At 41.0% G+C, this 24,564-nt stretch overlaps 2 protein-coding genes across 2 annotated transcripts in view; one reads left to right on the top strand and one right to left on the bottom strand.

Annotated features, from left to right (window-relative positions):
• LOC131131869 (synapsin-3-like) overlaps positions 1-16,276 on the top strand; it is an 81,172-nt gene extending 64,896 nt beyond the window's left edge. The window contains exon 14 of the mRNA XM_058076853.1: positions 15,609-16,276. Coding sequence (XP_057932836.1) covers positions 15,609-15,651 — 43 coding nt within the window. The 3' untranslated portion in view covers positions 15,652-16,276. The remainder of the gene's footprint in view (positions 1-15,608) is intronic.
• On the bottom strand, positions 210-24,424 carry rerg (RAS-like, estrogen-regulated, growth inhibitor). The gene is made up of 5 exons (XM_058076860.1): positions 24,225-24,424; positions 19,554-19,694; positions 6,622-6,678; positions 3,439-3,512; positions 210-2,068 (listed from the first exon to the last, which is right to left on the bottom strand). The coding sequence occupies exons 2-5, from the start codon at positions 19,612-19,614 to the stop codon at positions 1,658-1,660; spliced, it is 603 nt and encodes a 200-aa protein (XP_057932843.1). The 5' UTR covers positions 19,615-19,694; positions 24,225-24,424; the 3' UTR covers positions 210-1,657.
• Positions 24,425-24,564: the final 140 nt, after the last annotated feature.

Genomic DNA, 24,564 nt, shown 5'->3' with positions numbered 1-24,564 from the left:
CACTGCTTTGTGTTCATTCAGCATCTCCCTAGTAACCTAATTATTGATATTAAATGTCAGAATGTGAATATATTTCCGCCATATCTTGCGTTGCTAATCTGTGTTGGGTGTGACAAAGGAAACGGGGGAGGGGTCACTATGCCAATGACCACAAGTACCAAACAGTGGCATTCATAGGCACAACCAAAAAAACAGACTTTACGGTGCAATACGTTTTAATTGCTGTTAAGTGCACATTATGTTGACAGGTCACATTATGTTGACAGGAAAACACACACAGATATATATACCTGTATATATAGGTCGATATATAGATATATATATACAGAGACATATATATATATATATAATACACTTGAGTACTGCGGTGTCTTCACCTAAGACACAACAGTGGCGCTTAAGGCTTACCTATACTCTACAATACAGTGTTTCAAGTCAGATTTTGGTGTGATGCGAGTTAGTCGCTTATTTTGCGTGTATGTGCTTTTGTTCTATTTCCTGGATAATCCTAGTGGGTCTTCCCGTGTGTTACCGTTTATTAAAATAGAGTCGTCTAAGCAAGAGGATTGACAGTCACTATAGACCCGCCTTTGGGTTGACATGCTGTTCTGTTATGTTGTCAATTTGAGCCCTACACACACACACACACACACACACAGACAGACACACCGTGTATTCTATACAATTTTTTTTTTCAGGAAGAGGGCAGCCAGAAGTAATTCGGACCTACTTTTTAGCAGCTATAACCTCCGTCATTATTTGAAGTGGTAGTTTTTGTTTCAATTTGTGGAAAGTTCAACAGTGAAAAGTATCATGCTTAGGTCATGCATGCAAAATTATTAAAACATTTGTGTATAGTGACATATTCTATGCCGCTATCTATGCAACATTGGACAAGAGGCGGGGTACACTCTGGACTGGTGGCCAGCCAATCACAGGGCACATATGGACAAACAACCATTCACACTCACATTCATACCTATGGACAATTTGGAGTCGCCAATTAACCTAGCATGTTTTTGGAATGTGGGAGGAAACCGGAGTACCCGGAGAAATGGGAAGAACATATGAACTCCAACTACCCAACGGATATTCAAACGCAGATCTTCCAGATCTACTGACTGTGTGGCTAACATGCTAACCCCTGCATTGTTTTGTGACAGTTAAATTTGTCCAGCCATATATTTCAGTCTCATAGACCCAATATCATATATGGTCTCGTCTCGTGAATGGACTATCTTGTGACACCCCTACAATATACAGACGGCTACATGAATGTTCAATCAGAATTATGTCCTCGCCGACTCATTTATTGTGTCAAATGGAGACGGATCTCATATCTCAGCAGCTTCCAGGAATAAATCCATGAACGTTATCTACCTGTGCTGTCAGAAATAGGGCAACAGCAAGCAAGACTCCATTTCTGTCCCTCAGGATGCAGTCGACTCCAAGATGGGCTAATTATTAAGTAGATTCTCCATGTAAAATCTACAGTGTAGTTTCCTGCTTGAATGTGCACTAAAGGGATGATATATTGCACTTTAGGGTGATAAATTATACACTCCATCGAGTCCATTTGAGCGCCAGTCACAAACATTTACTGTACATGAGAAATGCTTTATTATTATTTTGGTTCTTGAGTTGTAAAGAGTCTCCCCTAGCTGCTGATCTTGGTCAGCATCTTGTTGATGGCCTGTTTGACGTGTGTGGTGGAGCTGCGGCGTCTGGCCTTCCCCTGCACGGCCTTGCGGCGCCTCACCTCGCGGCACAGCTCGTGGAACGCCTCGGCCACGGCGCGGCCTTCATCAGCGCACGCCGAACACTCGTAGAAGGCACACGCCATTTCAGCGGCCAGGCGCTCGCCCTCCTCGGTGGTCACCTGCCGAATGTGGTCCAGGTCGGACTTGTTGCCCACCAGAACCAGAGGCACGTTCTTGGGTTTCTTGACCTCTTCTAGAAGACTCCTGAGCGGCGCTACGTCCTCAAAGCTTCCTCGGTCTGTGATATCGTAGACGATGACGAAGCCATCACCCCAACGCATGTGGCCTTCTCTCTGCTGGTTGTCCTCCTTAAGAGAAGAATTTTAGCAATTTAGCGTTGTTGCATGAATGGCAATCCCCTCTCATGCAATAATGCAGCTTTTTTGGGAAACCTGAAGTATATGAAACCTCAAAGGCAAAACGCTTAGGACTGACGGTGCATTCAAGGACTCTAGAATTCATCCGTAAGGAGGACACACACAAATCCAAGTTTAGAGGTGTCCAAAGTTCAGCTCAGGGTCCATGTGTGGACCACTACTATTTTTATTTAATAAAATGGTTATGTGACAGAAAGTAAAAATATTGAATATATCACGTGATGTCACACTAATACTAACATTAAAGCGTATTGACATTTAGGCTACTGTATTGTCTATTCTAATATTTTCACATATTTTTCGCATATTTTAGCATAAAAAAAGTATGGACCTCTGATGTGGGCGATATAAGTAAGCATTAATTCACAGGTGTCCTAAAAATCAAACGATACAATGTCATATTTTTCAATTTGTATATTCTACATTTGATACTTTTCTCCAGGTACTCCGGTTTCCTCCCACATTCCAAAAACATGCTAGGTTAATTGGCGACTCCAAATTATCCATAGGTATGAATGTGAGTGTGAATGGTTGTTTGTCTATATGTGCCCTGTGATTGGCTGCCGACCAGGCCAGGGATAGGCTCCAGCATACCCGCGACCCTAATGAGGATAAGTGGCATAGAAAGTGGATGGATATTTTTTTTATTTTACATATTAAACAGCATATTTGCTTTGGCGTGTCTTACTGCTACTAGAAACAGAAGTGGAGCTGCCGAACCAAGTTTCATTGTATTATTATGATATATTATTATATTGTATTTAAAGAGGCTGCACGGCGGTCCAAGTGGTTAGCGCGCAGGCCTCACAGCTAGGAGACACAAGTTCGATTCCACCCTTGGCCATCTCTGTGTGGAGTTTGCATGTTCTCCCCGTGCATGCGTGGGTTTTCTCCAGGTATTCTGGTTTCCTCCCACATTCCAAAAACATGCTAGGTTAATTGGCGACTCCAAATTGTCCATAGGTATGAATGTGAGTGTGAATGGTTGTTTGTCTACTATATGTGCCCTGTGATTGGCTGGCCACCAGTCCAGGGTGTACCCTGCCTCTGGCCCGAAGACAGCTGGGATAGGCTCCAGCACCCCCGCGACCCTTGTGAGGATAAGCGGTAGAAAATGAATGAATGAATGAATGTATTTAAAGAAAAAAAGCAGCCTGAATTTTAGCATTGTTCAACTTTTTCACAATCTTTTGTAACTGTGTTTTTTTGTCTTTCTTGACCATTGTATTTTGGATCATATTCAACCTACCACGTGTACAACACATAGAAAGAGGTGAGAATTCACAGGACAGTTGTCTTACCTGGCCTGCTGTGTCCAAAATCTCCATGGTGACAACCTCATCATCAATATTGGCCTGATGGCGGTAGGTGGATTCTGTATGGCACAAACAGCAGTTTACACAATGTAGGTTATTTTGGGGAATTCTGACAATTTTCACCTTTAATAATCACTAATCGTTCAAGGCTTGTCAGTGATGCCAGGTTTATTAATAAAGGAATCATCTTGATGTGAGATATGTCACATATACATAAGACATGATTTCATGCCTCAAAAAAAGACTACCTTCCCAGTCTGCATTTTTTCACATGGTTCTGTGTGTTTTTGCTGCAATAACCTGATTTTCACCTCCGACCAGTGTGAATAGCAGGATTCAAGCTTATGAACTCAGGTGTGAACTATGACCTCTGGAGTTCTTTTTGCTGCATAGGCGGCCACTGGAGTTATCTGCTAGAATTGACCCCCTTGTAAAAGCACATCTGTGTAAACAGAGGTCCCCTTGTTCTTCAGAGAATGTTCCGGGCTTTAGAGTAATCTTAACTGGAGGGATTTGAGCACTGTTTTCTCAAACTAACTTCTCAGACTAACTTTATGTGATTCTACACTAAGAATTTGATTGTCTTTAAAGACTGTCGTGCATCATGCTTTTGGTATTAGGGAAAATCGTTTCTTGTTTTTTTTTCTTGTGGGCCCTTGGACTGGTACGATAATAAACAAATTCATTTAGTCGATGATTTTGCTTGCCTGGAAATATTGCCTGCCATGTGCACGTGTGTCTGTTTTCTTTGTCTATCGCCTCCAAACAGGCAGGAAGGGGGTTCACTCTGTGCGTGGGTTTCAGCACCTTGGCGCCATAGAACAACGGCATGAACGGAGTGAGCTCTTTTGTCAGTCTTTGTCTGGGTGGGTGAAGGCGGGACTACTAGCATATACTCTGAACACAGAAGAATGTAGCCTCATGAGGACTAATGGTAAGTTAAGTTAGTAGATTGCAGTACATTGTCATAGATGTTTTGTCATTGTACTTTTCTTAAAAGTAATGTTAAAATCTCATCTCCCAAAGGCAATGCAAACACTTCCTGAGCCTTTAATCAGTCTCTTAGTCTGAATCTCTTGAAGTCAGATACATTTTAGTTTTGCACCAGGTTGCATGTACCTGCACTCTACTTTTACCACTGCTTTTGAAGTGAAAGATCTTAAACTGAACGGGCGTACGACCTTTGCTGGCTTTAAACATTCTTCAGTGTGCTTTAAATCTTTCAGTTAATTTTATAGCTGCCTGTCTTTTACTTCAGTGGTGAGAGAGAGTCAAAACATTGAAGCAGATGAATGCAAACATGCCCTAGATGTTTGTACAGGTATTCATTCCAAGTAACAATACGTATGTAGCTTCTTAATATTGTTTCATAATATTTTAGTGGACCAGCCAGGACATTGTTCACTAGATAATCTCCTCATGGAAGGTTATTTTGGTGCATATTGTATTAATCATGGTGTACTGTTGCGTTAGTGTCAGCATTGGAGTTATTCCTGTCAAAATGTCTCATCGGGAAGCTCAAATCTCGCCCTGCCGTGTTCCAGGTGCTTCACCTCTCTGTGGGGGCTCAAGTGACGTCAATGAAATGTCACCGAGAGCCAGAGGTGGAAGCTGCGTGAGGATTTATTTGTTTGGCTGCAGGCTGAGGAGGAGAATCAGGGCTGTGTCCTGTGGGATGCTCTATTTCTGGAGCCATCACTCTGTCTGCTGCTAACAGCACCCATTGTGTTTATTGGCATCCTTTCAACGCTGAAGCCATCTTTTTGGTTGTGAGCTGTCACTACCCAAGGTTTCTTACAACATCCATGAAAAAATGACTCGCGTTCTCAAAAATGCTACTTTTTTACTCTTAAATACGATATATACCTTTAATGCAGTGGTTCTCTATTATTTTCTCTCATACTTTTATTGTTGTGGTTGGGTTCTCTCATCCTCATTCAGGCTGTTAAAAGGAGAAAAAAAAACACTTTTTAATGACGTTATAAAAATATTGTATGTCCCTAGAGCTTGTTTATGAGCCCTACACCAGTGAAAAGTCTCTCATCTCCCTCACATGTTCGCGTGACTTTTGAGACAAGAGGTATGTAAGCATTCGCTTTTGAAGTTCCAGGTGTTTACGACATCATAAACCAAAAACCTCCTTCCTCATGGACGTAATAGCTTGTGTATATACCCACCCCAATTTGATACAAATAAAAGGAATTCATAAATAAACAGGCTTCGCTACACATCTTCAAATAAAGCCTGGAGATTTGTCAGCTATCCAGCTCGGTATTTTTTGGTGCGTAGTTAAAATGTGAATGTAATGTTAGCAGTGTAGCATTTATGTCCTACTATCCCGGTCCTTAATGCGTCGTTGAAGATGTATGGCATCTATTACGTTGGACAGGTGCGGAGTTACAGTATGTAAAAAGTGGATAAAATCCACAAAAGCACTCTGGCGTGTTCCCAGTAAGGGCTACATTCCAGCATTAAGGCGAGATTTGGGGCAAATGCTTCCAATACATTACTGTTGGACGTCTGAGACTTGTAAAAAAAAAAAAACATCTATAAAATAGGACCTTGAAGATTGGAGGGCATGAAGCTGCAGTTGAGGAGAGAAATGAAGTTAAGAGATGAAGAGATATGCAGTTAAGTAGGAACAGCACATTCTAGGTGCCTTTTACATCATTTGTTACACAAGCGTAGGCAGTTAGCATGCAGGAGCAAGGGATGAGCACTAAATAGATAATCAACTTAACCACACTCTTAATGGGAGGGATACTTAGAGAGATATATTGTACTGTAGTACATGGACTCAGAGAGACAAAGTTCTTGCAGTAATGATGCATTTGTAAGACCAGTACTCAACATGCAGTGATTTACTCACACCGTCCAAATACAATCTTCAATAAGGCTTCTGCTCTTGTGGTAACCTAGGAAGCAATGTCCTGTAGAGCTGGCCTTTGTTTGTTGACCCATTCACTCTATGTACTTTTCACGCTACGTACGTATACGGTACATATGCTGTGCAGACACAAAGACACACAGAAAGCCTGCAATTATGGCATTTTTTGTCTCGAATGTGAATGTGAGGCACTTAATACGGATGAGTGAAGAGGATGACATCGAAATGCAAATTAGTGTGTGCATGGTTAAAGTTTTTTTTTTTTCATAGTCATCGCTTACCAAGTGTCGGGTCGTATTCCCAGATGAAGCGTCGAGTCAGAAACCTCACCACCAGTGCTGCAGAGACAGGTCACATGTGACATCAAATAGAATGAATGGCATTACCTGCCTATACTCAACATTAGGAATACTTGCAGAAATGTTTTATAAATGGTAATGCTAATGGTTTAATTCTGAATGAATGTTTGGATATTGTATTTTAATGCTTCTTTTACTCTGTTTTTACTCAACTCTATTTTTATTTCTTTTTCTCTAGTGTAAAGCATCTTTGAGTACTGAAAAGCGCTATTGTAATTATAAGCGCTAATGTATTATTATTATTATTAATTTATTTTAACATGCATCAGGTTACAATTGAGTGCATCACATAATCAATTCATAGTTCCACATGTCCAAAAGGAGAAGGGAGTAGAGGTGATATAACCATACAATGACATAATGGGTACCATAGTAACTGTCAATATAGTCAATATAGGTAAAAATATAGTCAATATAGGTAATATTGACATTTCAGTAAAAGTGTACTTTCCTTTGATGTAGGACTTTTTACAAAGTTTGCCTAAATGTCCAGAGGCTATCATATAAATATGCACTAAACAGACTTGTCGACATCCCCATGCTGCATCCTTATTACAAATGAAAAAGAAAAGCTCCATCCCAAAGCCAGTGACTCATGCTGTTAATGATGGTGTCATCTCCGGGTGGTATTAAGAAGCACGGATGAGCACGGATACAAGCCAAATTAATTTTATTTTAGCTTTGCCTTCCTAAACCTGCAAGGGGCTCTGCTGTTCTGGTGGGTGAAGGACAAAGTCTGGACCATTACTCGAGATGGTGTGGGCTGTGATGTATGTTTGATGTGTTATTTGCCCTGGCTCAAGGATGCTAAATTTTTCCATGGCAATGTAGAAGTGTGTCCTGTAATGGCCAGCAGGGGGCAGCCTTTCTGCCTTGTATACTATGGGGAAAATACTACTGTATAATCCTTCCTAATGCATTGTCTCTTACTGACAATTTGAATCTGCTATTGTCCACTTCTTTTATACAGTCCATACACCAAACAAATACAAACTTCAATCGCTCCATCTCCCTGCAGGGGCTGTCACGTTAAAGGACCCTGAGAGGTCCACTTGAGTCCCGGCAGGTATGATTGTGTCCTCATGTCAGTGATGAAGCAGCATTGCCTCTTAAGTTGGGAGGGGGTTAAAAACATCCATTAGAACCAGGCCTCTCTTCTGAGCTCATAAATTGCCAAAGGGGACGGGTTAAGAAAAAGCCTTTATGTTGGGCATAGTGCCTTTTGCCACGTTTCATTACACTCCTATGGAGCTCATAGCGGCACTGCTTGTCAGCTCAATTTGTCATTTTTGCAGCCAGGGAGGAGCTGCAGGAGGATGCGGCCTACCTAACCCCTTCAACACTTTACTGAAGCTCATTCCTTACAACAGGAAGCTATTTTCATGTTCAACTTTTATAGACAAGAGCATCAGGTGTACCTAATATTGTGGCCAGTGAATCTCCGCTGGACTGACCTGGATTCCAACTGAGCAGAACAACCGATGGTGTGTGAAGTCCGCTCCTCATTAGACGTAACATTATCTCCCGCTTTTCACTGCCACGGAATAAATGTATAGGCACGGAAAAGAGGAGCCATTGTTAATGGGCCTTAATATGGACATCATGGCCCAGATTCCAAAAAGGATCGCACAGGGAAACAGTATCACCAGGGGGACAAAGGGGGACGATTCACTGGCACTGATGGCGCTACTTGTGTGGCACATTTTTAATGATATGCAATGGCCCTTAATTAATGCGGCAGTGTAATAGAAGAAGATCTGATAGAATACGTTTAGGCGCTGTGCAGTGCAGTAGCAAGTCATTGACTTTCAGGTGCATGCAGACGAAAACGATGAAGGTAAGCAGTGAGGAAAATGTTCTCCCTTATGTTATGATCATTTATTTTGGAGTTGTTAACACATTGGATGCATCACGTGTCCTTAAACTAATCTGCAGATACATCTGCTCCACTGTGGACAGGTGGTGTTTTTAACATCTTGACAGGCTGACTGGAAAACTATACACAATTATGTTAGCTGATAAACTTGGTTATTGCTATTAAATAGCTATGCTATGCTCTGGAACGGTGAACCGTGATCTGGTTTAGTTTTTCCACTGCGGATTGGTGATAGCTGCGTAAACAGCATGACAGCACGGCAGTTCAAGCCACCGCAACACACTGCATCCAACATGTTGCATTCTTGGCAAGGTAGTTTGGTACAAAAAGTGGGACATAACAAGCAAAAAGTTTAGTTTTTTTTTCTAACCAATTTGCATGAGTAACAGTTTCCTTTTTACATGTGTGTGTCAAATTTTCAGTGCTTCACAGTACTACAAAAATGATATTGTGCACTATGGGGGCTACCATTATGAGTGTTATTGGGCTACCCAGGACGTGACGTACTAGCGACATATATTCCACGTAACAGAGCTAGTGAATGGACCCTGCTTCTAACTATGTGAGAGGCTGAACACTGTGTTCGTCAAAGCATTGTTCGTTAGTTCAAGAGTAACTCAATGGGTCATTGTATATGACAGTATAACAGTCTGACCCACTGTGTCATCTTACTAAGAACAGTAATAATAATAATAATAATAATAATAATACATTTTATTTGTATAGCACTTTTCAACATACTCAAAGACACTTTACAGAAGAATGGAGTTGAATAAAAGCAAGTGAACAGAGTAAAAGATACATTAAAATACAACATTCATTCGTTAATACACAGTTAAAACATGAGAAAAAGCGGGGCGGGGCACAACAGTCAGGTATAAAGAGTTAGACATTAAAAACAGATTTAAACAAGTGGGTTTTTAGTTGTTTTTTTTTAGTTGAAACTGGGAATGACAGGGCAAGCACGGAGTGAATGGGGCAAAGAGTTCCAGAGGGTGGGGGCAGCGATGGAGAAGGCTCTGTCACCCCAGGTTTGGAGCAGCAACACTAAATTCATCACACATGAACTTAACACTACCTCAGGAATATACTGAAATGTACCAATGTTATTTTGAAATGAAAAAAAAAACAACTCTTTTAAAACTTTCCCATAATGCGTTGTGACGCTGCATTGACATCAGCCTCCCTCTCGGCTCCGGGACTTTTGACTCCCTCTAGTGGACAGAGGCACCTTACACACAAATGTGGGTTTTTTTTACCCCAAAGAGACCCTGCCCCACTATTTGGGAAGCAATGTTATAGAGTAACTGTAATTTTGCCACTGTTTACTAATGTAATACTTCAGTCATTCAGGTTATTTTCTCATACAATTGCATACAATTGCAACTATAAAAATTATATATTACCTTGCTGAAAATAGCTAAACTGTAGTATTTAGTCTACCGAACGCTGTGTTTGTAAGCTAAGATAAAAGCAAAAATAAACAACAAAAAGCAGGCCTACAAATATAAAAAGGTGCTTAGAATAACTACCTTGACTGTTGGTCTCTGTAGATGATGGTTTCTCCCACAGTAAATGTGATCATGTTATTTTCTGTTATATTACCCCGATGAAAAAGAAGACCTTGTCTATCATCAATATCCTCATTCCTTGTTACCGGTAGCCGGTGAAAAGGTTGCAACTGTGCTTTGTGCTTATCTTATTGATGTAGGGCTTTATGTCATCAGAAACTGTTGAGGCGCTCTCAGTATTATATTTTTCATTTAACATTTAGGATTTTTACATCTAAAATTGCAGTCACTTTCCACAAATTGTGGAAGATGTTTCCCCACCCTGATTAGTCAACAGAGATAGACAGGCAGACAAATCATCCACAAAAGCAACAAAGCCACTTCTTCAACAGGAGGTCACACCACTACTCCCCAGTCTGAGAGCTTTCCCAGAGTTCCTTTCACCACCCGCCTCCCCCTGAGGCACGTCTGCATCCACAACCTCCACAATGGAGTCGCTGCATTGGCACACGCTGTATTTCTCACAATAAAGAAAATATGTGAAACCGCCGGCAGTCCAAGCCCAATTTAATGGAAATGAAGTAAGATATCCCATAATGTCAGTCCCGTCCCAGATCAGATAGCCAGACTGCTTTTCCAATCAGAGGAGATGTGGGAAGTATAATGTTACCAGCGCAACAGTAACATACAAGGCCACAGTAAACATATCATCACCCGGGAATGATGTTGTCTGGACAAAATACACTCGAGACTCACTCAGTGCATTTATATCAGAGAGGAGATCTGCTTGATAAATAAAGTTGTGTACGATTTAAATGTTGACAGTTGACAGCTCAAATAGTGATGCAATTTTGTTTTAAGTTACGCACGATTGATTTCTATGTTATGTATTTGTATTTTTGTAACTGAAAAAAAATGCTTTCCAGCTATCTTTGCTTTCTAAACAACATACGTCTTAATCTTTAGTTACCATCCCCGTTGACTCATCGGTGACAATGCTTTGCAAATTCTTGTAACTTGCAGCATTATCCCAGCTTTCAGGAAAATAGGATGTGTTTTTTCATTCCCCGTCATGCTCATGCTAAGAGTCCACTGGGCCGGCGCCAGTTGGTGCTAGTTCGTGCCAATGCAATTTGCTGTGGCGCCTAGTGCCAATAAGGTGCCTAGTGGCTCAAACTGCCTCCCAACTGGCTCGTGGTGGTCTGTACCAGCAGCAAAAATTGAGTTTGGCGGCAAGAAAATTTCTAAATGTTTAAAATCTTCGTCCACCAAAGTGTCCACCAAGTGGAACCAAATGTCGCAAACAATCCGCCTATTGGAATCCACTGGAATGTATTGGCGCGAGCCAAGTTGCGCCAGTGATGCTAGGAGTTCACTGGGCCGGCGCCAGTTGGTGCCAGTTCGCACCAAACATTATGTGATTGACGTGTAGTGGATTGCTGTATGTGGCAAGCCACTAGTGGCTAGCAATATGGCAACATGCCGAGCGAACATTCATTTGGCGCCACAGCGAGTCACTAAGCGCTAATCATATAATCTTTGGTGCCAACTGGCACCAACTGGCTCCGGCCCAGTGGACTCCTAGCCTCAAGTAGTCAATTAGCACTTTGATTTGTATTTTTCATATTGAGTACCTCAATTGCTTAGATTGGCATACTCATTCCCAAACAAATCAAATAAATGTAGTAGTCAACGTATAATGCTGCAGCAGAGCGACAAAGACATTCAAACTGCTCATGGAAAAAGACTTGCTAAAAGGTTGACACACCAATTAGCTGTGTCAGCTATCTGACTATTAGTGCTTTGGCACTTTGACTTTTTCCGACCAATATGAGACCACAAACTGAGCGCCAAAGAGTGCAGCTGCTAATTGATTTAGTCATGTCAATGCGGGGTAGGAATTTCACTGCACGCGGGGCTTGTTACTCTCTCACACTATAGACTTGCTGCTAACGCTTCATGCTTGTCTTTCATTCATCCAATCTGCAGCATCACAAGAGCACAATGTCCGCAATTTAACCTCGTTTGCACTACTTTTTCACACCATTACTTTGATATAAGACACTTTTCCCCAAGTAGGTTGCATTCACAGTGCTAATGTTTGTCTCTTCATCTGGATACCAGTTTACTTTGAATAAAAATCAGACAAAGTCCCCTCCCATGTGCTTTTTAGAGCAGCTCCACAGGCACACAATAACCAAGGTCTCCACGGGACCCTGAGGCGCTGTAAAATGGGACACCAGAGCCCTCATTGATTTCACACCTCCGGAAAATGCAATAAACAAGAGTTCACATTCCGGAGGTTAAAACGGGAAGGACATTGGGTTAGGACGCTGTATTTGTCCACGTATTTTTTGGTTTCATGATGAGGAAGGCCAATGATAGACGCCAGACCTTCACTGAGACGGGCCCACAAAAACTATAAACGTGTTTTTAGAAAGTAAACTAGAGCTCGATTTTTGTTAACAAATAATTCCTAAATGATTCCATATGCATAAAATAGTGATATAACAGGTAGAGCGTTGACATTTTATCTGTCTGACATTAGCAACCTTTGAGAAGATGAGGAGGGGGAAAAAATCACTGCAGTGAACTTTGACCTTCATTACCCTGGCCAGTTTCCGTTCGATGTCATTGAAAATCAGCATACTTCTTTCTGTAGCAAAGAACATTGGCCTCAAGAAGTCTTGAGTGTTGACGATCATTTAAACTCTGTATAATGGTTGCTCTGACGTCAATAAATAATGCCCATTATTTTCAAAATGTCGGACATGACCCACTCGTATGGTCGCAACAATATCATACTTGCCTGTAATTATTATGTAGCAACCAGGAAGTTGTGTGCAATCTTATGTTTGTGTACATTTGCTGATATTCTTTTGGAATGGTTGTGACCGCAAGTAACCTCCCTAATTCCAACAGTGGTTGTGTTGCTGCTGTGTTGTGCAATATATCTGTTCGCTTTCCTCTCCACTTCCTCAAACCAAGTCATAAAATGGCGTTATACTGTAGTATGTTATCAGTTTTCAAATTAAAAAAAAACTTCCAATTCAACAAGATTCTTGCACTGCCTTTGATAATCACCTTTAGTTTGACAAAATGCATTTAAAACTGAGTTGTAGAGAGGTGACGTGATAAAATGTTCAAAAATTGAAATAGGTTTCTGAAAGCTACATCAGTGTTTGTGCTTTTTTTGTATTACAAAGCGGTTGAATGCGTCACAGAAAATAGAATGTTGAATCACTGTTAGCCAAATAAAATACACGTAGAGATCCACTGAGGCATTTTAAAAACGCCTCCAGAGAGCAGCACTTGTCAATACTGGGAAAGGAACTAACCACTCACGCTGTCTTCTGGGTCTAACCACCCAGAGACAGCGTCAGCATTACAGTGAGTGGGCAAGCAGACAATATGCCAAGGTTGAGGACACCCTGCGTACTAAAAATAATTCAACAAGTGAACAACCTGAGTGCTCAAGATGATGCATGTAATTATTATAAATGGAGGAACAGAATGAAGCCTACCAGGGGGATTGTGTTGGATCCTAAAGGAACCTTTTGAAAAGTAGTTTCAGGTCAGGGAACAAAGAGGAAAAATCTCATCCCTGCCGTTTTTCAAAATTCAACCCCTTCAGCACCAGCAATTTTAGACAATTTTATAGATTTTCCAAGGTACACGGAATATTGTGTTTTATGGCTATATACAGTAAACGTGGAACCTACCAAAAGAAAGGCTAGACTCTCATCTTTCATTAGGAAAAAACAGTTTGTTTCTACTTTTTTCCGTTCTTTGGTAATCAGCAGTAGAACATAGGTAAGTTTCAGGAAAAAAAAAACATATTTTTGGGAAAAGTCTTTGACTTTGACACAATATTTGTTTCTTTTGTGAATTCTCAAATATCTACACAACTGCACCACAACACAAATAACAATTTATTTACAAATATAATGCCATGAACCATTTTCACATTTGGAACTGTGTGTTTGTATGCATGCGTTAAAGTTTCCCTCCAATGCGTAACCTTCTGCACGCTACACTCCTCCATGCTCTTCCACTTCCTCCTTGCTGTTGAGTGTGTAAATAGACCCAAAACTGCAGTGACTTCTATTACTGTGCAGTTGCGTTGTCACCTCTTGTGCAAAAAAACTTAAAAGACGTACAAATGGGAGCACGCATTCGGGTTTAACAACGTATAAATGCATATTTGGTATTGAATGAGTTAACAAACAAGTGTTCCATAATGGCCACGGGATGTCCTCGTAAGGATATTCTGTTGATGTGTCTGCTTTGTGCTCATAGAAAAGATTTAGTTGCGGTGATCAAGAGCTCTTTCTTATATGGAGGAAGCGATACAAGGACACAAGACTGGTTCAGAATGAAATGATTTCTTCTTTAGGCATCAAGCACACGTCTTTGCTTTAAGTTCAGGGAGGTCTTGTGCAAGCCATTAAGCTCCATAAAAGCCACTTAACATTCTATGCGGCAGACGCACATCACCCTAAACATTCAATCATTCTGAAAGCCACTCGGGATTGTTTCCAAATCTCTTATCTGGAAGAGTAAAACCACAGTTGTGCTGATAAGAACCCATACTGCATTCTGCATTCATCATTTATGGCTGCTCACTGGTGGAGGAATGTAATCATGAAGGTCAAAGAGACAACCGGCTCTTTTGCGTCAAACATGCTGCAGCGGTAGCATGACGGGGGACTGTCGTGGTGTCTCTGTATCCTGGAGCTAATGGCTGTAAAGATCTCATCAGTTAATTGATGACTATCCAATGCTGTCATTTCCTCCCTGCAGCAGCCCTTCCACTGTCAGGTGACCTGCACTGTGCAAAATGACTTGCAAGGTCAGCAGGACATGCTGCTACGCTTCCTTTCCTCGAAACATACAAAATATTAAGGGCAGGCAGGTTGGGTCAGGGTGTTGATGACAGGCCAGCAGGGTTAGAAATCCCTTTCTCTTTCTCCTACAATGGTGTGCATTGCTGCAGGCTGCATCGGGTGTGGCTGATTTATTGTCACCGGAGAGTAAATTGTCTCTAATAACAGGTCAGGCTTTTAAAAAAACCTGGGTCATTGAACATGACTGCCTGCGGTGGAAACAGAATAAAATGAGAGGCTACAACTGTACAACTGATACAACTGTAAACCCTAAAATGGTGTATTTCTTATCAATTCGGTATAGCATCTATTGAGATCCAGTACCATTTTTTCAAAAATAAATGTTTTAAAATATTATTTGGATGTAATTAATGTGTCTTTTATTAAACATTTATCTCATCCTTTACACCATAATCTAACCTATGCATCATACTGATGGATTTCTGGGTTTTTTCGGTTGAATAAAGCTGCGGATTAACTTTCAGTCCAGATGAATTCAATATTTCTTAGGTTAAAGGTATAAAAACAAGAAATATAATTTTGGGAAATAGATCTGAAAGACGATAAGCAGGACAGTTTATATAAAAAAACATTCAGAGTCAACCTTTTGACTTCGCATCTTGTCTGTCTGTCCAGAGTATTCCTGTGGTTTGGTCTGGCCTGCTTGCCCCTTGGATGACTGTTGACACCCCCCACCGCCCCACCCCTCCGTGTACATTGACGTGTACAGTCGGCAGATTCATGGCTCCCTGGAGGTGGTAAACAGCGGGATTTGTGAGGCCGATGCAGGTTTGGCGCACCCTTATGTTTTTGTTCTGCTGTCTGGCCTTCAGACAAGCTGGGGTGCAGGGGGACGGAGGGGGTGGGGGGTGTGATGAGATGTTTCACAAGCCTGGCACACAATCACGTTATGAAATTTATTTCTTAAAAAAGTGTTTTATTAAAACGCACACCTCTGTTGTTTGTTCAGCAGACTTGCATTGTTGAAGATTAGATCGGGTATCATATCCTGCTTTGACTTTATTGGTAATATGATCTGTTTAGTTTATATTTTATTAGATTATGACTGACGCAAAACAAACCGATATTAACATTCACAGATAAAAACGAAAAGAAGAAAAAATGAAAAGATTTTAAAGGGTGTAATGCTGTAATTATAGCCTGGGTGTTTATTTATCAACACCACAAAGAGGAATTTGCTGGTATTTCATTTTTTATAACAATTTCATTATACTTTAATAATCATTTGGAGTGCATGAGAAAGTGGAAAGGAAAACATAGATCTCCTTGACCACAGAGTCACTATATTAAAGAGTATACAGTGGTCCCTCACTACATCAGGGTTCAAACATCCCGCCCTCACACTATCATGCTTTTTCTAAAAGTAATTCATTAATAACAATTAATTAATTAATGATCACTTTTAAAAGTTTACTTATTCATGGCCTAAATTAAGCATTTTCAAGCATAAAAAGGCTAAATGAACTAACTATATGAACTAAAATACAAGTCAGAAGTAGTCTACTTGTGAATGTAGTATTCTATATTGGCCACTAGGTGTCGTTGTTTACAGGAAGTAAACTGCCCAGGAAAAAAAAAGTCATTTTCTTGCATAGTATCTGAAAAAATTGGCGAATTCTGCTTCACAAGAGCCGACATCAAAGGATCGAAAAGCGATGTCGCTTTGACGACTAATAATGTTGTGTTCTAATATGTTAAAAACCTAGTTAGAAGTAAACAGGTTTTCTAAGCCATATTGAATCCGACTTGACAGACATTCCCAAATTCACTGGTCGCAGACTGGAGCCAATTAAACGCTATATTGCACAACACAGTAGCAACAGAACCAATGTTGTAATGGGGTACTGAGGCTCAGCCAGCATTAATGAGTTCACTGTATGAGCAGATGGATCAGTTCACTGTAAACAACAGTACAATAAGTGTTTTAAACATTTAAACATTTTAAACCGCATGCAGAGGTAGATAAACCTGCTGGATGCTATAACCATTAATGGTACTTCAAATGCAACTATTAACATCTTGTGGAGTTAATCATGAGAAAGTTGCCTACAGCCATAGCTGCTAATGTCAATGTTTTTGGACCTGTCGCTAATGTTATACTTTTGTAAAACAATGGGACTAGACTATAGCAGACACAAGCATTGAGTGAATAGAGGTGTTTAATTGGAGCATGTATGGTATCGAGCCAGCACAACCAAGTCTAGTATTATCTCCGGTCCTCACAAATCAGACATATAGCGTAATTTAAGAGGTTCTTAGTGAGAATGCCAACATTCCCTTTTTCCTTTATGGCCATAAACAACAATGATGAAAAAGAAGCCTGAGCAGCCCACAGCTCACATTTACCATTTATGTACATCAGGTTGAAAGAGTCTTTATCATTCAGTCAGCAGAGCATGCATAGTTTGATCTGAAAATACTGCCTTATCCTGAGGAGAATAGCATATTTGTCCATGACAAAGTATCCTCTCGCCCACACTGCCGAGTTTTTTTTTCTTTTCCCAATTTAAAAGCTGAGTAAATGAAATCTGCGAGGGAGTGAATTTAGAATAAGCAGGGATCTACGTACTTGTATTCAAAGAAAATGTTAAAACGCTGTATGTGTGAGCACACAGGCGTGTTTAGTCATAGGCACAGTAATTAGACAAGGTTTAAGTGCAGTGAATGAACAGCTGCAAATTGTCAGAGGAGCCACACTTGAGTTGATCCACTATCCACAAGCTAGCGGTGGGTGGCTGTGCAGGGGTCCAAAACACATCATCATCACATACCCTTTAAACAACACAGAGGCCCCCAACAGACACGCTCATTAGCAACCTATTATTTCTATCACCCAGCAGCTAAGTGGACACAACAGCATATAAATGGAAATATTGCTTCCAGTCATTTGCGTTATGACGTCAGGGCTCTAAAATGTCAAAACTAATTTTGCGCTTAATGTTTTAAACAACCAAGCATCACAACGGACATGTTTTTTTTTTATATAACTGAAGCCAAACATATTTGAATAATGTGAAAATAGTATATGTGCGACCTTAAAAAATATATAGATTGTTCCTAGTCCCCAAAAACACTGCTAGGGTAATTCACAGCCCAAATACACACATTTACAGCGGGTATTTATTTGCATCCGTGGGTCTCTGCTAAAAGGGACAATGTTTGGACGAGGTACACTCATTATTGATGAGATCGCCGAGGCTACGTGTAGCTTCTAATGTGACAAACAAGCCGGCTTTGTGTGTCCTTTTTGAGAAGAGCAATGATGATGCAGAGCTGTATGCGTCATACTGTATTCGCAAAGAGAATAGATATGTTGATGAGAGTGCAGTAAAGAGAAAAGGTGGTTGGAGTCACTGTAACCAAAAAGCAGCGCATGGTTAGTATTAGCTATTGACTGTCTGCTGATAACCAGATCCCATGCATACTTGCAATAGACGGGTATTCTGGAATTATCACCCATAATTGTTTGCATTGACATTCCTGCTCATGTGTAACAGGATATAAGGAGAACATGTTCTTGCAGGAACTGTGAGATAATGGCTTTAGCTTTAACAATCAACATTTTTCATCATTTCTAGGATCGCAAGAAGCCAAGCAAATTCTTAACTTATCAAATGCTTAACCCAAAGTCCAGGTGGGTGTTGTGTCAGTTGTATTAAATGGATGGCTGGACATCCTGCAAACCCGATACCCCCCATCTGTGGTTGCAGGCATCGAAGCAGGAATAGACCATTCTGATTATCAAGGATTTTGAGGAATTAACCTGGCACTTCAAGGTCGCCGACTCCTTGTCAGCCATGCTGAGCTCCATTGTCATGTTTTACAGCTGCACTTTCTAAGCTGAAGGACATGAACGTTCTTGTATTATTTTTACTTAGAAGGTGTTACTGAAGAGCTGATTTCAAAGCTTTACACTTTTTGTTATTGTGCGAAGCTTCCGTAAAACCTGGGCAGCAAAGCTCCTGCAGCTTACAGTGGGATCTCGGAATGATAATGACCCTGCTTTTTGTTTCCAAGGACACTAAGCGGGGATAATGAAGGTATTTAGGCCAAAAAAAAACACTGTGTCTTTGCAAACAAAGTAGAGCGGAATTTATGTTGAGTATAAAAATTCTGACAGAAAAGATTTGGGAAGGTCATGATGACTCACACAGAGACAAATCAGTGCTCAAAATCGTGCCAGGTTTAAACGCACTTTATGTAAATTGCTATCTGAGTCATAGTTTTACAGTGCTACATTTAACAATCTTATCTTAAGCATCTGACCAAAAGGGACACACATCTCTAAATATGTATCTCATAAAACCTTACATACTATAAATGCTCTAATTTGACTGCAAAAACATATTATGTATAGTTATAATAACTGAAATTGTATTGCACAAGAAAGTGGTAACTCCCTTTGACCACATGCTGCAGCAACAGAACCGATGTTGTAATAGACTCTGGGGATTGTTTGCTTTTGTAGACCACACGCTTGATAATTGGATATTTACGGTATGCAGCTGTATATTAATGATCTGTATCTCCATAAATATAGATAATGATCACACAGCCTACCTGACTTGCCCACCCCTGCACGGCCGAAGACGGCAAGTTTCACCTCCGGACTTTTGGCCATGATTAGAATGCGCAGTGAGCCAGTCAGCAATCTCAGAGGTCAACCATCCATCCTCTTGTCCACACAGGAGGAAGCAGCGTCTGTGGAGATACAAATGTGCAATTTGTGGCGTGCACTTTTTCATTCATTGACACACACACACACATACAGGGAAGCTACTGTAGTCATTTCCCTTTCCTGCTGGCACACACATGCCCATACATGGTGGCCATGTACTCCTCTCGGTGGTCAAAGTGACATCCTTGAGATGTTCAGGACAGCTTTTATATTGTTATTATGAATGTAAGTGACATGCTGTCCCGAAGCGTTGAGTCTCATGTTGGACTCTCAGCAATGCACACTTGCTGCTCACAGTACTGTGCAATGCATTCTTAAACTAGTGCACTGTGCACACTGTGTGCAAACTGGAGGTCTACATGATGCTACCGTCTATTGCTGGCAGCCGAATTAACTAGAGTGAGACTGCTCTAGTTCACAGTATTACATTTTTCTGCTTCCTGCAACGCATGCGTTAAGCCAGGGGTCTCAAACTCGCGGCCCGCAGGATGCTAGTTTGAGGCCCCTGCCTAGTTTGATATGGATGCCATATGGTTTCATGAACCCAAAAAAGACAGCTTAAAGCTGTGTGCACACCGCACACAATTGACGCGATTTTGCTCTGCCCATACGCAAGCGAACGAGCCCGTCTTTTTTGCTTTTTCTCTCATCATCCATGACTGAGATCAAAACACTGAAAATGTGTTTTTTTTTTAAACCTGATGCGGCCCAGCCTCACCCAGACCCTAGCTCCAGTGGCCCCCAAGTAAATTGACTTTGATATCCCTGCTTTAAGCCTTTTGTGTAGTGTTGATTGGTTAAACCGGAATACCTATGATTGATTTAAAAAACCTACTTTATACCTCACATATATTACCGCAGTCACTCACAGCCCATCTCCCACGCAGCCGCTACAGCAGCAGCAGCAATAGGGAACACCACTCAGAGTCTCCCTGCCAACATGGTCATTCCTGTGTTTTGCCATTTTCAGTATCCACCCACTGCAACCATTTCCTGACCTGTTCACTTACACACTCTCTCATACGCGTTACAGACTCACATATGCTGCAATTATCTGTTCAAGTCACAGCTAAACGGCAGCTTTCAAATCGTAATTACCTAAAGGGAGAGAGTGCTAAATGCAAAGTAATTAGTTAGAGAAGTGTACTGCAGGGGAATATATAGCCTGAATTTGAAGCACAGGTAGAATTATAGTGGAGATTAATTTTCTAGCTCAGAGTCAACCTAGTTTCAATCAAGTCATGGAAAAAATTATTGGACCACCCTTGTTTATTCAGTTTGTTGTTTATTTTAATGCCTGGTGCAGCTAAATGGATATTTGTTTGGACAAATATAATGATGACAACAAAAATAGTTCTTAAAATTTTCATTTAAGTGCTGGCCATTTCCATGGTTTTCTTAATAATAACCAAAATCACATCATTACAAATGTACCTGTAGTTGGAGTAGGCATGATTATGAGCATGAAAATGAAGTAGAAACTGAAGAAACGAGGGTGATCTTATCACTTGTTTTCCAAGAAATTGATTGAAGGTCGCTTTAAAGGTATTCATCATCCTTGGCTGTGTGGCTCGTAATCAGTGGTCCATTCATCTATTCATTGACTGGTAAGGGCCTTGAATTAGCACACAGTATTCAAAAATAGTAATGGATTAGTCCAGTTGGGTCCAAAGTGCGGCCCGAGGGCCAATTGCGTCCCACAGCTTGTTGTTTATTGGCCGGCTGCACATTGTAGAGATAAAATGAAACCAAAAACAGAGCCAAAATGAAAAAATGTAAACAGAAGAAACTGAAATGTAAGTTATTTTAGCCTTTTTAATGATTTTAAAATACATACAAATATCAAGTGGCCTGCTGCATTCTTAGATTTTCAGTTTGTAGCCCTTTGTGGAAAAAGTTTGGACATCCCTGACTCACTTAAGGCTTAGCTCTAGTTCAAAATACCACATTTGTGCACACATTTGTGTCCATGTGTGTGATGTTGAATCACCAGCACACACATACTGTATTTAAATAGTAATTAGACAGAAACAACATCAGGTTATAATTTCATTGTCAGACTGGAGTCCAAAATGTACTTCCTAAAGTACTGTGGTTGCAAAACGTGCCTTTCAACTTAAAATTAATGACATTAGAGGTCACGTTACCAAAGTTAGTCTGCTTTCTTTTTACCCATGGGTGGAACGCCTCCCTTTGGGGACTCATAATTGCACTGTCAAAGTCAGCGTATGTATTTTCCTTCAGCTGTGTGCCCGTTTGGCTTTTTGTGCCTCTTTTACCCTGAGAAACAAATCTGGGTGGTGCTGAGGTTGAGGAGATTACAGAGCACAGTCCATGGGAGGAGACCCGCTGCAGAGCAGCACTCTATAGAAAGGCAGCAAACCACAGGCTTGTCATCAAAATATGCATGCAGTAAACTGGTCCACCAGTAGCGTAACAGCACCAACTGTGGGTCAATTTGCCATTTTATGTGATATCAAGTTAAAGAATCTCGTGAATTAATACGAGCGTGCTGATGAACCGGTGTTTTTTTTACGCTAGACTGCTGCATGCTAGCGGGCTACCGTTAGCCACCGATAGTCCACTGTATACTTATCAGTTTCAACTAGTTTGGGCGCGAATTCGACGACAGTTTTGTAAGTCGCATATAAATGTGGAGAATACGTTTGGACTACTGAATCTTATTTCATTTCATGGTATGTTTGTTCTTATGGACCCTCTTTGTGATGTTTCAGTTCGCTGAAAAGCATCTATGGATGAGTTTGTCAGTTCCAAATTGACTGAGTGGCAGCTACCAGGGCTGATTGAAAGGTAAGTCATCTTCATGCCTTCATTTTATGGGTATTGTTTTACAGTAGCTACTGTGCCTACTATATGTTCTATACATAAGAAATGGCGGTGGGTCAGTCACTGTAGCTTGTACCAATACCCAAATTTTGATTTGATTTTGATCCATCTTGTGATTCCAATATATATTGCTGTTACATATATCAGCCTGCGAGTCAAAAAAGTTTGCTCACCACTGCTCGAGACAATGATGACAAACCCTCTATGGTACACATTATGATCCCAATTGGTAAAAAAAAATGTTTGGGGTGTTTTTGTGTTTTAAAATAGACCAAGTAAACATAATCAAGACATTTTCTTAATATTATGTTAGGGTTGATTGCAATACGACAACACTGCACAGTAGTGAAACGTATTGAAAACAAGACAGTTGTATCTAAAATTGTAATATATTATATTATTTAAAACTCATGCTCTCAACAATGTTGTAATGAACCCATAATTGTCCTACAGATGCCAGGGGAGAAGTTGCCCTGACGCTGCTGCCCATCCTGCTCCCTCCGCCTGTGTTTAAAAAGGGCAGGAAATTGGTCCGGGCGAGTATTCAGGAGGTGAAGAGAGCCTTCATCGATGTTAAGCCCGTAAGTCATTTACCTTTCAATAGAAGTACTGTGGTTGCAAAACGTGCCTTTCAACTTAAAATTAATGACATTAGAGGTCACGTTACCAAAGTTAGTCTGCTTTCTTTTTACCCATGGGTGGAACGCCTCCCTTTGGGGACTCATAATTGCACTGTCAAAGTCAGCGTATGTATTTTCCTTCAGCTGTGTGCCCGTTTGGCTTTTTGTGCCTCTTTTACCCTGAGAAACAAATCTGGGTGGTGCTGAGGTTGAGGAGATTACAGAGCACAGTCCATGGGAGGAGACCCGCTGCAGAGCAGCACTCTATAGAAAGGCAGCAAACCACAGGCTTGTCATCAAAATATGCATGCAGTAAACTGGTCCACCAGTAGCGTAACAGCACCAACTGTGGGAGGCAAACACCAGCATTTCCACATCAGCATATGGTCACATCTAAGTTTCCTTGCAAGGGTTCAAGTGGATTTATCATAGCAGTCATATTGTAGTACCGCTACTTTAATAATGCTGTTATTCTAGCACATTCCATGAGTCTAGTATAGTGCACGGGTCAGATGAGGGGCCCAATAACATCTTGTTAACTTATCAAGCCTTCATTTCCTCCCGGAGATGACTTCAAGTCAGGCCTTGCTATCAAACACATCTAAATGATAGCAATGACTAACATATTTTTGGCAAGATCATGTATGAGATGAGCAGAGTGAACCCAAAACCCATTGAGATGTGGATTGTTATGCAACAGCCAGGGCAGCTTGTGAATGTCAATTATGTCCTGGGACCGAGAAGAGGAGGAACTGCACATTGATGAAGACTGATCTGTAACATCTTAAAGTAACTGTATGGGTACAGTGGATTGTCACTGAGTTGGTTCTGTCAACTCCTCTAATTGGTCTTCTGGTGTACATTACAATACAGACGACTATATGAAATACATGTAGCTCTATTTCTTACAGTGTACTGTATCAGTGACAACATGGGATGCGAATCAAACCAGATGAGGGTAATCATCATATTAGACACACTTCCCTATTTAAAAAAAATGTTGGAAATGTATGAGGAGTATTTTCTCCTCGTGATTCCTTATGGGAGCCTGTGTGACATTTTTTTTTAACCCGGAAAAAGACTCACCAATACGGCTGAAGGCAGAGATGATCTCCCCGAATAAGGAAGGTGATGAAAGAAATGTATAAAAGTTGCTTCTTTCCTTCCTGATGTGGACACTGCACTGCTGGATGGGTAGATGAATGGAGGACAGATGGAAGCAGGGCGAGCAGCAGGCATAAATGAAGCTCTCAAGCGAGCGGGCAGCCGTGAAATAATACGCGGAGTTCCCAACACTGCATGAGTGGGACCAGGGTAGCCCCGCATGCCGCTGCGTGGCCGCAAAACACTACGGACAGCGGCCTCTAGTGGTAGTACTTTTCTGACGCTATACTAAATATCTTACAATACACTCACTGCACACCCA

This window comes from Doryrhamphus excisus, chromosome 7, assembly GCF_030265055.1.
Source record: "Doryrhamphus excisus isolate RoL2022-K1 chromosome 7, RoL_Dexc_1.0, whole genome shotgun sequence".
Classification (NCBI taxonomy): domain Eukaryota; kingdom Metazoa; phylum Chordata; class Actinopteri; order Syngnathiformes; family Syngnathidae; genus Doryrhamphus; species Doryrhamphus excisus.
Note: the sequence above shows the minus strand (reverse complement) of the source record. Positions and strands in the feature narration are given on the sequence as shown.